The 12,728-nt window shown below is 34.8% G+C and overlaps 1 protein-coding gene across 1 annotated transcript; it reads left to right on the top strand.

The window, feature by feature from the left end:
• The first annotated feature begins 2,742 nt into the window (after positions 1-2,742).
• On the top strand, positions 2,743-12,131 carry LOC115453701 (DNA repair protein complementing XP-C cells homolog). Its single transcript, XM_030182421.2, has 10 exons — positions 2,743-3,265; positions 4,620-4,747; positions 5,481-5,751; positions 6,022-7,596; positions 7,898-8,139; positions 8,536-8,777; positions 9,021-9,246; positions 10,887-11,055; positions 11,147-11,301; positions 11,731-12,131. Exons 1-10 carry the CDS (start codon positions 2,914-2,916, stop codon positions 11,920-11,922), a joined length of 3,552 nt encoding a protein of 1,183 aa, XP_030038281.2. The 5' UTR covers positions 2,743-2,913; the 3' UTR covers positions 11,923-12,131.
• The last annotated feature ends 597 nt before the right edge of the window (positions 12,132-12,728 follow it).

Here is a 12,728-nt window from a genome sequence, read left to right as displayed (position 1 = left end):
CTGCTGAAAACCACTTAATGCGATTGATTCCGACCATTTCATAAACAAATATAACCTTTCCATTATGGTAAATTATAAAACCTTTTAGCAAATCGAAGAAAAAGGAGTGGTTTGTGTTCATACAATCTCGAGCCTTAGAATACGGTAAGGTAGTATGAAAGTTTGATGCTCTAACTGAAAAGTAGATAGACAAATTGATGTTAATATTAGATAGGTAATCCATCAGATAACATTATGCAAAGAATATTAATTGCTAACTATTGTTATTGAGTTACTTACTTTTGGTACTATAAATAATTTTGAATTATTCGAGCTTTTATCTCTTCATTAGGGCTAAATTAAAAAGACCCTTGGTCGACGTCTGGTGTATCATGTAATATAGATACCGTTGCCCGTATCGCAGAGAGGCTGTACGTGGCGTTACATGACGATGAGAAGCTTGTTGTCATTAAATTTAATCAGTGCCTAATTTAAATTGAACCAAAGACATTTAACTATAAGTTAATTTAGAACTCTTTACATTTAACATTGGGTATTTAGTTTATTTAATATGTGGCAATTTAAGTTAGACACTAACTCTAGCAAAAGTGTGGGCTCAGTAGGTAGAATTTTTATGCGATTTTTTGTAAACTACTTAAGAGATTAAAAATAAAATCTATATAAGTAAGTAGTTTATATATATATTTTAGTTGTATCATATTTTCAATGCAAATAGTCAAAAATCTATATTTTGCTTCCAAAATATGAATAAGCGCTGTTGGTACTACATCTGGTATCAATTAACGTGGCGTTAAATTACCTCCAGAATCAAACTTTAAACCATCATGGATATTTCGGCCTTTAAAATTTAATATGACGAAATTTTAAAGGCAGAAATATCCATGATTATTAATTATTTTTACATTTTTCTTTCAACTGCGAGAACTAATCACTAACTAGACGTGAATTTAAATTCTTTACTTGCCAATACTTGTTTAGTTACCCAGATTAAAGCCGAAACAAAATGTATGAAAATGGACCTTGAGCTACCACCTTACCATAAGATTCCTATTTATTTCTAAAGAGTTTTTATCTCCATCTTCTAAGCAGAGATTTGAGTAACGTCCTGTGTAAAACGATTAAACAAATATCGAGCTTTCTTTCTTTTAGGAATATTCGAAGGATATGGCCCTTGCTCTATTTGTCAAAGAAAAAACGTAGGTTAGGTAACTAGGTACGTACGTTAGGACGAAAGTAAGTACCCATTTACCTAATAAGAACTAAAACATTTTTGACTTATAAAAAACAAAAAATATTACTAAAATATGACGATGGTGTGAATTTTAAATCTATATATATAAAAATCAATTGCTGTTCGTTAGTCTCGCTAAAACTCGAGAACGGCTGAACGGATTTGGCTAATTTTGGTTTTGAATTATTTGTGGAAGTCCAGGGATGGATTAAACGGTGACGAACATAAATAATAAATAACGGAAAATACTAAAAACGACAATATAAGTTTTCAATACAAAATGTTCCTACCTGTCAAACATTTCATGTCTTTTCTCTTTTTAGAAATAAAGAACTGTTACATATATATAGATGTATTCAGAAATAAGTCTGTTTCATAGTTGTAATATGAGGTCCGATTTCTTTGGTTTATTTTGTTCAAATACAAAACATTTCAGAAATAAATAAAGTGTAAAAGTGTCAGTGGGTTCTTAAAAATAGAAAATAAATAAATAAATTTCAAGACTATTATTAAAATCTATCATCAATTTGTCAGTGCGTGAGAACTTTATTTATTGTTATTGTCGCAAAATGCCACGAAGAAGATGACTTAGATCGTCGAAGTTAATCAAATGTGCGACAAGCTACCGCACGCGTAAACCGTACTCTCGACTAGCGAGAGACAGATAATGATAACATACGTATTGTATGGCAAAATTGTTTTTCACAATAAATAATAATAATAAATGTATGTAGGTGATACGAAGTTCACCGGGTCATCTAGTATACGATATAAATCTAGATAGGTATAAGCTTTTAGGTACACGTTAACACTAATTAATTACTGATTACCCTCTGTCCTCTCATCTATACTTATCGCAGGAACTATTGCTACTACTAAAATAAGGGGAAAATTTATTCTTTTTGAGAGCTTCTAGAGCTCGAGCTCTAATATTAGTAGGTATATTGTACAGAGATGTTTTGAGTTTCGGGTTAAAGACATAAAAAAATTAAATTATCCGTGGTTGTTCCCACTACCCGCTGTCTTAAATTTGTAGGATTTATCACGTTTTTGTGGGCGAAATGACCAAATTTTGTTTATCTGAGGGATTTTTGTTAAGGATCAAAATCTAAAGAGAAACTATCATTCCTTGGTGTATTCTTTTTTTTTTTTGCACTCGCAGCTGACTTCACAGCCGTCAAAAAAAATGTACAACACTTATATCATGTTTCACAGGTGAAATTTAATTTATATAATGTTGTAGGTGTCTAAATAATAAAGATTTTAAAAATCTTTGGAATAATTCTTAGAAAATCTAGAGTAAAACTAAAATTGTAAGTGGAAACACTGGTAGTTCTTTATTATAACACGGCTGAAGGACATGAATCCACGGTATGAAGAAATTTAAAAATAATTGTGACAGTTAATAGTTATTTATCCCTACTTACGAAAGACAATATATTAAGAATTTAAATTTGAAGAAAAGAAATACGTAAGACTAGGCAGTATGGTCGTAAGACTATAGCCTGTCCTCTAAGGACGAATTATAAGAAAAAAAAAATTATTTATCCCTTCAATCTTTATTATAATTATTATTTAAAAGCGTGTGGTTACTGGCTAGATTGTAGGAAGTTGTGTAATTCATTAACAATAATAATTCTATGGACAGTTTTTCATTGATGTTGTAACTTTATTGTCCAAATATGCCCACTACTCGAAAAAAGGTGATAAAAACAGTCTATAAAGACGACGATAATAGCGACGATGGTGTGGGTGACTTTAGCGATTCCGGCTCTGAGGCACACATTTCAGACGAAACAGACTCAGAGGATGAAGAAGAAATTGAACAAATATCAGATGACGACTTTGTCGAAAATAAAATAAAAAAGAAAAGATCAAAACCGGTGGCGACCAAGAAACCCATTTCTTTGAAGAATCTCATTAGTAAAGTAAACAAACAATCACCTGAGGACAGTGGTGATGTTTTGATTTCAATTAAAGACCTCACTGAGGAGGATAAACTGCTACCTGCGATTCTTAATTTATCAGAAAGCGGTAAAAACAGTTTACTTAAGTTTATGCTTTATTTCCTTGTAGCTCTTGTTTTTTGTTTAAAATAATGTCTAAATTAAAGCTCAGGCTATATATCTAAGGGATGTTATAATGTAGTTTAAGTGCCTCCTGACCAAATTAAATTTTTATCCACACTCCATGTTGAGTATTTATTATTTAATTTTCAGTCAAAACTAAAGTTAATTGATTTAAAAGTTCATTGATTACTTTAAATCACACTAAACAAATCAGTAACTTATAAGAAAAATGCTTATTATACTCCATAATTATATATATTATAAACTATCCCCCCATATTCATAAACATTATTTATCTAAGGACAGAGCATTGCTATGATAACAAGTCTGTTTATTTATAGTATTACATAAAGCTGAAGGGTTTGTTTGTTTGTTTGAACACGCTAAACTCACCAATTACTGGTTCAAACTGCAGAATTTTTTAGTTTTAGATAACAATTTGTTCATGGAAGCCTAAAGGTTATATATCATCACGCTATGATCAATAGAAGCAGAGCAGTAATGCAAAATTTTGCATAAATGGGATGTTACATGCACTGCATAAACGGTTAAAGATATGCAACCATGAGTGACAGATTTGTTTCTCTCAAAAAATATACTATGACATCAGCCGCATCTGTCTGCCAGATAAAAAAGTTGCAAAAACAGCGAAAGTTTATGCCTCTCAAGAGGTTCAGTTGCGTATACTCAGTATACGGCTAAAGTTGTTATCCCAGGCAAATATAGAACATGACTTTTATTACAGAAAACTTTATCTCGGAAAAACTTTTGTCATGCGGGCGGAGCCGCAGGCAAAAGCTAGTATAGGATACAAGTAAACATTATAATCAAAGATGATCTCTTTATTGTAACATTTAGAGAGAAAGACTAATTTCGAGGCTTTGTTGTTGCCTAGTCTGTTTCTTAGTTTGGTATTGACAAGGTCAAATGTGAAAATTCTTTCAACAGGAGCACAGTACTTTTCATCCAAAAGACCTTTCCTTTAGTTTCCTTTAGTAAATTTGGATAATATATTGTGAAGTAAAACTATTGATGTACATATGAATTATTATTATAACATGCCTTTGCTCACAGTTCCACCCATGTCAATGATTATTTCCAGGATAATAAAGTAGTCTATAGCATCGGGGGCTAATGCATCTTACTATTAGTAAAAGAATTTTCAAAATTGGTTAAGTAGTTTTCAAGTTTCATGCAGTTTTATCCATGGGTTGCAATCTGGATGATCCCAAATACATATAATTGAAGTTCAGATAATCGAGTTTATCAATAGAGTTTAGCATGAAAGCAGACTTATATTTTCCAAAAAATATTTTTAGATAGCAGTGATGATGAAATTACAAATAAGCCAGCAAAGAAAATTCCTCCAACTGCTGTTCCGTCAACAAGCGCTGCACCAAGAATAGATCCTGAAAGTGATCAAGAAATTGATGCTGTATATAAAGATGTTAGTAATCTTATACTCAGTTTTTAATGTATAAACATGTATATAACAAAAGAAAAAGTTTATTTATGAAAGTTATACAGTTACCAAAAATAAAAATTTTGGTCTGCCTTGCTTAATATAATATGGTTTTTTCATCTAACAGTGTCCTTTAATATAAGAATTAAAAGTGCACTTTTTAGCAAGTTCAGTGATTCTTTGACGGAAGTACTAAGAAAGGTTTAAATGAGCTAAAGATATTTATATTTTTTTAAATACTACAATACAGACACTAAAATACTAGTTTCAATAATTCATTGATTGGTGCTGTTTTCTTTTTGAAAACCGGATATCTTTGAGAGCACTACCAATGAATTTCAGTTAATTTAAACATATGCTTTTTAAAAGTAGGAAGTGCATAAACAATTAGGCATTATCATTTATAATCATCTTACCCAGTTGCAGATTTCATTCCCTTTATAATATTAAACAACAATAAAAAACACGATATGATGCAATTATTACATCCACCAGTGTTAACAACTCTTAATAAAAATCTAAAATAATGTGTTTGTAATTATTTTATATGTGACAGCAGTCACACCACTACACCTATTGTTAAGCAGATTGAAGTCCAAATAGAATGTTGACTGATGAGAAAAGATTACCCCTCATCAGTTAACACAACTATGCTGGCCCGTTTAGAGGTGTTAAAACATCATAAGATTTTTATTTAGGAATAACATTTTTCTTACAGGTATGGTCAAATAATGTTCAAGATAACAGTGAAGACATTGCCAAAAAAGCTTTTATGGAACTACAACAACACAACTCAAAGATTGAGGAAACAAAAGCCTCAATAGAAAATTATATAAGTAAACAAAGCGGAGCGGAAACCAATGTAAAAGATTTGTTAGCTTTAGGTGAAGAGGTCTTACCAGTGGAAAAACCTGTAAAGAAGAAAAGTAGAATAAAAAAAACAAAAGTGGATAGTGATTCTGAAGCAGAAGATTGGGAGGAGGTAAAAGGTATTATAATTTTTAAATAATTTGAAGAAAATTTTATGATATAATGTAAAATAAAATATAATATTATTTACCTTGCATATGGTAAACTTTTGAAATAGGATTTAGTAAGGGCACCCAATTTAAAAATTATAAAAAAAAACGTACCTTGATCTTACTTCATATTTGCCATCCTTGGCAACTCTTTTATGACCTTATAGCATTATCAAAACTCCAAGTCGCTATCATAACACAGATAGATCAAATTATATTAATTTATAGTAAACTTTTTAGAATCAAAAAGTATACCCCAACAAGGATTACAACTATTTGTTGAATTCCCTGATGGTGGATGCAAAAAGAAAAAAGCTGTTGATGTGGAGATGATGATGAAACGGAAGCTTAATAGAGTTAAGAAAGAATATCAAGTTTACATGCACAAAGTACATGTTTTGTGCTGGTTAGGGCATGGTAATTATGTCAGTCGTGTTTTAAATAATCAGGAAATAATGTCAGCTGCACTTTCATTAGTGCCATCTAAAGAATGTTACCCTGGGGAAAGAGTTGATCTGAAATACATAGAACAAATAACATCTTGGTTCAAAGATAAATTAACCTTGAAACAAGACCCAAACGAAGATAAATTCAAGCCTAAAGCTCCACCTCTCATAGAAATATTACTATCACAAATAAAACGCAAAGTAGCTACTTCAAAGAAGTACATGGTATTTATATTTGTTGCATTGTTGCGAGCTCTTGGCTTACAATGTCGAGTTATATTTAATTTCGTTACTTTACCTCTGAAGCCACCTACGTCTGAATTATGTTCGCTTTCTACAAAGCCTACAGAAAAGAAAAAAGACGATAAGTCGAAAGAAAACACTGTATCAAATAAAAAGAAGGCAACAAGTGCTACTTCTAAGACAAAATCTAAAGAAAAAGTTGCACAATTGGATGGTAGTTGCGATATAGATCTGCTTGAAGTTTTTAAGAATATTATTCAACTGGATGGCAGTAATGATGATTTAACTCCTAAATCCAGATCCTTAAGATCAACACGAGCCAACAAAGGCAAAACTAATGACTATTCTAATGAAAATGAAGGTATTTCACCACCAAAAAAAATTAAGAGAAATCCTGTTAGGTTTGATAACGATAAAGACACAACAAAACCTGTTGGTGTTAAATTACCTCAAAGAGGAACAAGAAATCTCCAAAATAAGGATAAACCAAATGATATTAACACATATCATGACCTAAAAAAAGATTTGCTGCCTGACAAAGCTTTAAATCCCAAAGAAAACAATTTGCCAGGGAAAAAAACGCAGCTGAGCAAAACCAACAGCAGAAACAATAAAGCAGGCAATACTGCAAATACACAAAATACTGTAGAATCACTTAAAAAATCATCTGATGATTCAGAAAAACAGATTGAATTGAAGCCACCTAAAATCACTGTCACAAATGAAAGTAATGCAAAAGTTTCCAGCATATATTTTGAAGGTCAAACAAATGCCAAAACCAGCAGTAGACTTAGATTATCAAGAAAACGCACTCATTCAGCTGATTCTAACAACTCGCAAATAGAAACTAAGGTAAATAATACTCATACAAATAAGGCAGCTAAACTAAGAACGAAAAGTGCTCCTGGTACTGCTCTACAAGTAACCAAAAGCCCCAAAGCACTAAGAAATAATGTTCGACAAACTAAAACACAAGAAACTTCTTCATCACAACAACGAATCAATCATAGAGATCTTATGAAATCCAAAACAAAAGCCAAAAATGATGTAACTGGTGAGCTGATTGACATCATCACAAACAGCATAAAACAGGAGACTCCACAGTTTAAAAAAGGAATCGGGAAAAGTTAGTATCTTTCATTATACTCATAACTTTATTCAAACAAACAAAAACTCGGGTATTCCTTCCTATAGATTAAATAAGAATTATACAATCTAAAGTGCTTGGTTGGGTTTTTTGACAATTTATTATTTTGTATTCTTGCTGCAGTTAGACATTCCAAAAATCAACTTTAAAAAAAAAAACATATTTTTCTGGACTTCTGAACTTAATACTATTTTCTGTAGTATTCTGAACCAAAATATTCTGATGCCTATAATAACATTTGATGGATTTTATAATTATTAGTATTTTTTTCATGTCACAGGTAAATTAAAAATAGCAACATCTGAACCTGAAGATTCAGATAGTGATGATAATTTTAAGCCAACAAAATTAAGCCCAAAACCCTCTACCAGCAAAGTTATTGACCGCAGAGTTATTTCATCTGATGAAGATACATGCAAAAAGAAAACTGATGTGTGGTGTGAAATTTTTGTGGAAGAATTGGAACAGTGGATTTGTGTAGATATAATCGCTGGGAAGATTCATGACTCTGGTTTCCTCTATGTTAGTATCATGCTGTATAAAGTTCTGTACCCTGAGCACGAATTTACGCGCTATCGTATAGTCAACATAATGGTTTCGATTACGGCAATTTTTTATGTAAACTTGAACAGCGGTCCAGTGTGCATATTTGGAACTAAAATACGGCAGCGTGAACATTACGAGCGCGTAATTTTTGAATAGTAAATCACGCAACCATAGTAATAGTAAACTTAAAATGTCTGGGAATCGGTGGTATATTTTTTTGTGTATTTTTTTTTCTTGACGTATATGATTGTTAAACAACTATCGAGAAATACATAAACGTTAACTTACTCTATACGATAATGCGTAAATATTTTTTTAGAATATGTATAACACAAACAAAAAATATTAATTTCAACATTGTAATTATTTCAGAACCGCAGCACGCACCCTGTTTGCTATGTTGTGGGCTGGGATAACAATAATTACTTGAAAGATTTAACTCGAAGGTATGTGCCGCATTGGAACACAGTAACTCGAAAACTTCGTGCGGAGCAGCCATGGTGGAACAAGTCTCTACAACCTTGGTTAGGTCCTAAAACCGCCAGAGACAGAGAAGAGGATGAGTTTTTAGACAAACAGCAGTTGGACGCACCACTACCCAAAAGCATTGCAGAGTAAATATTTTCTTACATGCTACTTTACATTTCAATATTAGTTCCTTAATATACTTATGCTTACATCTGAAAACATTATTTTACAGACAACAAATATAAAATATTTCATGGTATTATACAACTTTAAAATAAGAATATGATTTTATTTTGAAGATATGAGATTACAAATCATCATCAATTTATATAAGTTATGACTGCTTCCTAAACGTTAGAAAACTAATACGGTTTAACACCACATTTCAGATATAAAAATCATCCGCTATACGCACTAAAGCGACATCTATTGAAATTTGAAGCAATATACCCTCCAGAAGCAGCTTCATTGGGGTTTGTACGCGGGGAGCCAGTTTACGCCAGAGACTGTGTGTATGTGTGTAGGTCGCGAGACACTTGGTTGAAGGAAGCAAAAGTAGTACGACTCGGAGAAAAACCTTACAAAGTAGTGAAAGCTCGCCCTAAATGGGATAAGGTAAGTTGTTTTATGGCTAGAATGACGATATTATATTAAGGATGCGCTGTGCTGGGATACGATAACGAAAGTCCCAGGAACAGGCATTATTTGATGTTTCCAAATCCTCCATGTACCGTGGCGCACCAAATCAGCCATACTACAAGTCCTTGCTGCACTCAACGCCCTCCTGAACTTCAAACTTGAGTAAATGATAATATAATTCCGGATGGTTACCGGAAATTTATCAGAATGCTCCAGATCCTGTGAGCGTGCTATGTGATATTATTTTTATAAGGAATATTTTTTTTTTTTTGTTTCGCGGAGAAAGGTCCTTATTACTACCGCCCAGCCTTCGTGGAGGGCGACTGAGCGGTTATTCTGGGGTAACCGTGCCTTACGGCCCGGAGTTGAGCCGCCCGGATTTGATGACGACCTTCGGGCGACCGCCGGGCCGAGTCCTAACCCCATGTACAGCTAACCTATGCACGGCCTACCAGCTAAAACTCCGCGGTGGCCCTCTTCGGCGCATTCGGGACGGCTGCGGGCTTCCTCTGACGTTGAAGTGTCTAAGTCTACGACCGCAGCCGCCCCTGCGCGGTGGCGCCTTGCGGCCCGTCTCCTATGGAGGGGGGGATCAGAAACCCCGCGCACCGAAGGACGCCCTCGGCGTCTACGGCAGCGTGAGGCCAACTACACACTGCCGTCCATCCCGGGGGTCAACCGACAGATGTGCAAAAGATGCACAGAAATGCACTAGGGCGGACAGCCCCCTGCTGCCCGCCGACGACCCCCTTCGTGGCCCCTATTAGTCGCCTCTTACGACAGGCAGGGGATACCGTGGTGGAATTTTCCAAACGCCCCCATTCCACAGGGCGGGAGACGCCGGTCAGTCGTCCACCCGGCGCCTCCTTCGTCTCCTCTGAGGGCAGGAGGGATTTTCTCTCTCGATCCCTCTCGGCACTCTCCATGGAAGCGACAACGGCCGACAGCGAGAGATCTCCTCCGACGACTGAAACGAGAGCGCTGCGCTCCCTCGTCCCAGGCTGGGCAGGACTCCAACGTATGTTGGGCCGTATCCCGCGGGCAATTGTCACAATGGTGACACACGGCGCTTACTTCCGTACCTACTATTTGACACAGGTACTCACCGAAGCAACCATGCCCGAAGAGCACCTGCGTCAGGCGAAATGTCGCCCCGCCGTGGCGCCTGTCCAGCCACTGTGCAAAGACAGGACGCACTGCCGCGACGGCCCGAAGCCCCGCTGACGGGGCCTTCAGCCTGAGACGCCACTCCTCCAAAGGCTTTTATTAACCTTTCTACGTCTTGACGACCCTAACCAATACCCGGTGGTGGCCTTTTTCGGCGAATACACGATAGCCCAAGAATGTCCTATTCACTAAGATACCTGTGGGAGACCTTTCCTTCGCGACCTTATAGCCCTTCTCTACAGGAATATTAAGAGGATCCCTAACTCTGAAGGACGAAGGCGAAGCTAGTCTATCAAACTAGCATTGTAATGCATCCTTTTATTTCATTAACAAGACTCTAGTTAATCATCAACCCATATTGGCCATTGTGATGGGTTTTTTGTTGATTCTCAAATCCATAATGATTCATCTACCTGCAAGATATTAGACCAGTGCAAATATATTTTCAGAGCTCCAATAAACTAATAACTGACAAACCTTTAGAAGTGTTTGGGCCATGGCAAGTACAAGATTATGAACCACCCGTGGCTGAGAATGGAATAGTTCCTCGTAATGCGTATGGAAATGTTGAGTTATTCAAGCAATGCATGTTACCTAAAGGCACTGTGCATATTAAATGTAAGAAAAAATATCATTTAAAACTGTTGTAGATTTTGTTCAATAAATTTTATCATCTATTTTGTTTGTTAATAAATGTATTTTTTTCCAGTACCTGGATTAAACAAAGTTGCCAGAAAGTTAAATATCGATTGTGCACCCGCGATGACTGGTTTTGAATTTAATGGTGGCTGGTCCCATCCAGTTTACGACGGATTCGTAGTATGTAAAGAATTTGAGGAAGTCATCACAGAAGCATGGGTTGCGGTGTGTATTTTAATGATATCACATTTTCTTTTTCATTGTTATATTTTGCTTATATTTTAAATGAGACGACTAACATGGCATTGAGTATTGGATTCCGTATTCTCAATTTAATGCTGATTGTAAAAATCATGCCTAATTTAAAGTTTTTTTAAAATAAAATCAAATATTTTTAATGTTTGAAATTGACCAAATATGGCGAACGCGCCCCTTGCGAGCAGTTACTGCAACATCGTGTGCATCTTTACTTAACTGATCGCAAAGGATTCCCGCACTGCCTCTCACTAACACGCGCGCTTGTCAGTTTTGAAAGCACGCTTACAATCACGTATTTCTATTCTTGGTAGTTGGTATTATATAAATTCCATTACAATATTAAACGCCGTGTAGAAAAATAAATAATTAAATTATATATTTGATATTCTTTTATAGGACCAAGAGGAACAAGAAAAAAGAGAAAGGGAAAAGACGGATGCTAGAGTTTATGGCAATTGGAAAAAGTTGATTAAAGGCTTACTTATACGTGAACGAATTAAAAACAAATACGGGTTTGAAAATCCTTCTACCTCACAAGCTAATAAGAACAAAACAAAAACTCCGCGCTTCGTCGCCAAGAAAAAATAACTGCGTTTTAAATAAAGCTGAGAATGTTTTGTTCAAACTAAGCTGTTGATATTCATAACTTTATTAATACCACATAACAGACCTTAAAGGTCTCTAGCGTAGAAACGTTTGTTGTATTTTACCTCACTCCGCCTTAATTTTATAATAATTATGTGATTTGTTATTGGTATTTTTAGCAAGGGCCGTTTAATAAAGTATCCCTTAATATATTATGGCATTTTTATTTGTCGAATAGTATATTTATTATATTATTGTTTTCTAATATTAAACTTTTCTGCTAAACTATCCAAAATATAAACACAACTTTTAAGCTCTAGAATTACAGAGACGCAAATGTAGAAAAAATCGTATATTGTAATAATAGCAAACATTCAAAGAGCTAATAAAAACTCAAATGCATCTTTCTTGGATGAACGGTCATTTTGCAAAATGTAATTATAAGGTGCTGATTGTTATTTTAAAGCATCAAATTCAAATTAAGAATGTGTTTAAATTTATTGTTTCTATAGCTGCCGATATAAGGTTCCCATGAGCTGTGTGTCAGTCATCAGTATTATGGGTCTATACATACTACGCCTGAACCGTTTTCAGTGCGCAGTGCGCACATTTCTACGTAAAAATGTATAGTTCTCGACTACATCGCGTTTATCGCGCGTCATCGCGTTTAATATACACCGTCAGTTTAGATAGCCCATAAGAGTACCTAAGTAGAATATTTTTACCTGAACAATCCTGATCAATTAGATGACATCAGTAAAACCCCCACAATTCTGTTGAGTCTAGTCTACACTTGAGTCGTCAAATTC

This window comes from Manduca sexta, chromosome 22, assembly GCF_014839805.1.
Source record: "Manduca sexta isolate Smith_Timp_Sample1 chromosome 22, JHU_Msex_v1.0, whole genome shotgun sequence".
NCBI lineage: Eukaryota > Metazoa > Arthropoda > Insecta > Lepidoptera > Sphingidae > Manduca > Manduca sexta.
This window is presented reverse-complemented; position numbering and strand designations above follow the sequence as displayed.

Excerpts from the sequence above, each read along its gene's own strand:
- LOC115453701 (XM_030182421.2), top strand. The coding sequence starts at position 2,914 with ATGCCCACTACTCGAAAAAAGGTGATAAAAACAGTCTATAAAGACGAC. Across the intron at positions 3,266-4,619 it reads TCTTAATTTATCAGAAAGCG|ATAGCAGTGATGATGAAATT; the intron begins GTAAAAACAGTT and ends AAATATTTTTAG. Across the intron at positions 4,748-5,480 it reads TTGATGCTGTATATAAAGAT|GTATGGTCAAATAATGTTCA; the intron begins GTTAGTAATCTT and ends TTTTTCTTACAG.